The sequence below is a fragment of the Triticum aestivum genome, unplaced genomic scaffold (assembly GCF_018294505.1).
Source record: "Triticum aestivum cultivar Chinese Spring unplaced genomic scaffold, IWGSC CS RefSeq v2.1 scaffold181185, whole genome shotgun sequence".
NCBI lineage: Eukaryota > Viridiplantae > Streptophyta > Magnoliopsida > Poales > Poaceae > Triticum > Triticum aestivum.
Genome location: NW_025233233.1, coordinates 3,190 through 7,887, shown reverse-complemented (window position 1 = coordinate 7,887; position 4,698 = coordinate 3,190). Strand labels below are relative to the sequence as shown.

Below are 4,698 nucleotides of genomic sequence, written 5' to 3'. Positions count from 1 at the left end.
AGTTGTAGTTGCTTGTAAATCATATTTGTCTTCCCATTTTTATTTCTTTGTCTTTCATCCGTTTAAACTCTTTAGTTCTTCACCTTTTTCTTTCATTTTTCATTTTTACCTTAAACTTGTCATTCTTATTGTATTTCCGACAAACTATGGTATACTTTCTGCATCAATTTTTTAAAGACCGTCACATAATAGAGTAGATAGATTACTCCTAATCTGGCCGTCATATGAAGCCACCTTCATGGCTTATATCAGTACAGAGTTCACGGGTGCAAATGAAATGCTTTGGAGCTACTCCTCCTATCAAAATATAAGACGTTCTAACATTGTTTTAGAATCAAGTGCATATAGACATGTTTTAGTATTTTTGTTCACTCATTTTAGTATGTATATAGTCTTTTCTTTGGTTTTTTGCGAAAAAACTATATGTAGTCCATATTAAAATATTCAAAATATCTTATATTCATGAATGGAGTAAATATTAAAAATATCTTATATTCATGAATGGAGTAGTACATAACTGTCACATAAGGCATATAACTTTTTGTTTGATGGAACATAATGCATATAACCTGGTGGGAGAAGTATGCAACACTCTGTTAATAATCAAACATATAAGCAGCATACATTTAGGTTCACTTGTTACACAAATGATCTTATATGCAAGAGTCACAAAATACGCCTTCCACAGTTGGAAATTACTTCAACTGCTGACCTAAGATTGAAGTAACTACTCCATCACCATCAAAATCCATCATCTCTCAAGCTAAAGTAAACCAAATTAAACCCTACACATTACTAAGATCACTAGAAGACTAAACTTGTGGAATCATTTAGGATGAGGTCTTGTCAATACGAATGCGGAGCCAAACCATCCTGGACCTGGACGGCCCATCCCAAGCAAGCATCTTGGGCGGCACCGCCAAGAAGGTCATCAGCTCCTCCACGACGAGGACGTCGGGCTCCTTGGTGCTCGTCACCTCGATTTCAGCCCTGACAGTGTTGACCCTGCCGTTAACCGCCGACGGCGGCCCATTCACCCACACCTTGGCCGTGTAGTGCGGCGGCGGGGAGGCCCCCGCCCTGATGCACACAACCGACACAGCGATAGGTGCGCTTGGACCGAGAGCGCCGCCGACCACGAGGAACACACGCTCGTCCTCCTCCGCGAACAGCAGGCGCCGCGGCTCCGACACCGGCACCTGCAGCTGAAGAACCTTGCCATACTGGATCGTCTGCACGGGCATGGGGTGGACATCGGTGAGGTGGTGGGGGAGCGTCTGCGGCGGGCCTTCAAAGCCGCAGCCGGGAACGGGGCACTTGCAAGGCGCGAACGGGCACGCGTCCTGGTGGTCTTGGAGCTTGTGGTAGGTGATGAAGAGCCCGCAGCCGTCGTGTGCGCACTCTACCGTGGCCGCGGAGACCACGGCGTCCATCGCCGTGTTATGGACGTCGAAACCACCGCCACGTTCGCACTTCTGACACTGCCGCTCATTACCGGGGCGCTCGCCGCGGCAGTCGCCGCATGCCAGGTGCCCAGCATTACACTGCACAAATTAACCCAACAACACCGCGTCAAGAAACCCGCGCCTCCCTTCCTCGGTCGGTCCGGTGAAGGGAACAAATAGAGGAAAGAATCGACGGGGACGGGATATGGTCGAACCTTACCTGGTGGACGGGCGGCTTCAAGGGGCGGGAGCAGAAGTGGCACTGCAGAACGGTGAGGCCCAGATGGGCCTCCTTGGTCGGGGCCTGTATCGCCGGCACGATCTCGCCCGCCTCGTGCATGAGCACGAGCATCTCTTGCTTCACCGGGGCCGGGCTGGCCAGCACCAGATCCAGCCTCTGCTTCTTGGCGCTCTGGCCGCCGCCCGTCTCCATCGCCGACGGCCGGGCGGGAGCAGAAGTGGCACTGCTCAACCACTCTGCCTGTCTTAAGTGTGAAATGCTCGGCTCGCGAGGTGGAAGAGAAGACTCGGGGAAAAGCAGCAAGCGCGGCGGGTGAATTAATAATGCGCGGCGGGTAAGAAAAAGGATGCGGCGTGCTTGACGTTGCAGCAAGCCAAAGCCGTAGCCCTACAGTGACCGACGTATCGCACAGTCCAGCTAGCCGGTTCCTTACTTGGCAAGTTAAAAGTACAGCGTCAAGTCCTGGACTACTACCTCCGCTCCTCACTATATTTTGTGCTAAATTTTGACCGTAAATTTAACTAACAAAATATTCATACATGTCATCAAAAAATTATATCATTAAAAATTATGATCAAATATGAATTGAATGATATAATTTTTTTGTTGCATGCATTAACATTTTGTTAGTTAAATATTTTGTTAAAATTTGACATAAAATACAAAGAAGATCAATAAACCAGGACGGATGTAGTACGAGCTACGGCTGCAAATTTGATGTCAAGACCGCAGGGTAAATTTATCCTTTTTATTGCCATGACAAAAGTACTTTACAACCATGGCAAATTTTCTTTCCATATTTCATGGAAAAATATTCTATGGACCATGACAAATTATTTTATTGCCATGTCAAATTCATCATGGCAAAAAAGTAGTGTAATAAAATTTCTCCATGGAAAATTGATTCTTTCTATTACCATGGAAAGTTCATGGCATTTTTAGTGTATGGAGCGTGGCAAATTTTTGAATCAATTTCATCTTTTATTTAAACATTGGCAAATATTTGTAGCACGACAATCTTTGTGTGTGTTATTTTTTCATATATGGAAAGTTTCTCATACAAACACATGGAAATTTAAATTAAAATACCATGGCATTTTTTATCATAGTATCTGCCATGGCAATATTTCAATCAAACCTCTATTTTTCATTTTTCTTCATTCTATATTTTTTACACGGTAATTTTTGCCATGTAATTTTGTTGAACGCAATTTTTTTCCATGGCAATTCTAGGAATTTGCCATGTGATCTTAAACAGTGTTGTTGTTAGAATATTTCTCTTTCTCTGGATTGGATTGTTTTTGGCTGGCAACATAAAAATATTCACTAGTGAATTTCGGCTCAATTTTTGTCTAACCTTTTCCTTATGTAATTAGCCAGAAAACTGGGTAGTATAAACCAGCGCTCAAACTCTCCATTTCTCTTGTAGCTATTCAAAATGAGGTAAAGTTATATTTGGAACTCTTTTTGCAATATAAATTAGCATTGATCAAAATATGTGTCATTGCAATTTCTGTTGCATTTTTCATGCTACCTTTCATTGCAATTTCTGCTGAGTTCAACGGTTGGATTGGAATCCTAACAGATTTTGTTTTCCTTCTTTTCGAATTACTTCTAGACCTTCTAGACCTTCAATGCAGGGCGTGCCAGCCAGCGGCTGAAGTTGCAGGACGACGGTTCCCGAGGCGCGACGGGACATGGCATAGGCTCTCATGGGGGACTGTGTACGACTTTGACGCTGCGTTGAGTACGGTAGAATTGTTTATCCAACAGCAGAACCAGCTGGACGTGTTGCAGCGCCAAACGTATAGTGGATAAACATCTCTAGCCTTGGATAGTTACCAAAAGAAGTTACTATTATACTGCTAAAATAGTTACTAGGACTATCCTGAAAAAAAGTTAGGACTGAGACAAACTTGCTTGGACGGCCAGGATAGTGATGCCGACGGCTACTTTTTTTTGTACGCCAAAACATAAAATACGGTTGCTATGTTTCACAACCTTACATCAAGTAATAAGTTAAGCTTAGTTGGCCAAAGCATTAGTTTAGCTTCACTGCCTATGGCAACATGACCAAAGTTCACTGTACTATTTCAAACCTAAAAAAATTACCGTATCACTTCGGTCAGTCGGATGTTTCCCCTTCATCCAGATGTCCCCGACACGACGAGGGCAAAGCTGCACTGGGAAACAGCAAAATGGAGCACAATAAATGTGCCGTGGCGTGCTTGCTTGGCCCTTGGGCAGTAAACAAGGCATTGGAGCAGTCGGGGAAAGAGATTCGGTGAACAGAGTAAATCTGTGAATTTACGGCCCAGTTCAAAGCACAAATAGTACACAACAGGAGAATAAAAGGCAAGTATGCAGAAATGCCTCGATCGTACAACAAGTAATACGGGAGAATAAACGGTCTTCCTTTATTTTGATTTATAAACCCCCATTATGTGGTAGTATAGTAAAAATGCAAACACATAATGGGGGTTTATAAAACAAAATAAAGGAAGACCGTTTCAGTAAAACCTACAAGTATGCAGAAATGCCTTGATTGTACAACAAGTGCACAGGGGAAAAAATTGGTTGGAGCAGATGATCCGATTCGTGTGAAACTAGAAGCTATGTACAGTCATGAAATCGTAAAAGAGTGTCCAGAATTTTGTTCAAGTGCGATAAATATCTTGTAATACCTATTAACCAAAAAAAAGTTTCCCCGCTTTATTACATATAAAGTAACCACTAGACCATGATGACGCGCGTTGCTCCGCCCGTCCATGTTACGATAGAATGATAAAATATCATGTAAAATTTTGAAAATGTAAAACATATGAATTAAATTTGCATGACGTAACACACAAATTTTATATGACATAGTAATTATGTCATGGGGAGTAGAATTAGCTAGGTGACTGCTCAGGTTTTTTAAATAAATAGTGCATATAAAAAAGGAATATAAGAATAGCTTTTTTTAGAAGGAATATAAGAATAGCTGGCTGGCGCTGATATGCGGACACGCGC

At 42.8% G+C, this 4,698-nt stretch overlaps 1 protein-coding gene across 1 annotated transcript; it reads right to left on the bottom strand.

The window, feature by feature from the left end:
• Positions 1-580: 580 nt before the first annotated feature.
• Positions 581-3,400, bottom strand: LOC123176026 (E3 ubiquitin-protein ligase SINA-like 4). Its single transcript, XM_044590445.1, has 3 exons — positions 3,299-3,400; positions 1,666-2,073; positions 581-1,544 (listed from the first exon to the last, which is right to left on the bottom strand). The coding sequence occupies exons 1-3, from the start codon at positions 3,398-3,400 to the stop codon at positions 831-833; spliced, it is 1,224 nt and encodes a 407-aa protein (XP_044446380.1). The 3' UTR covers positions 581-830.
• Positions 3,401-4,698: the final 1,298 nt, after the last annotated feature.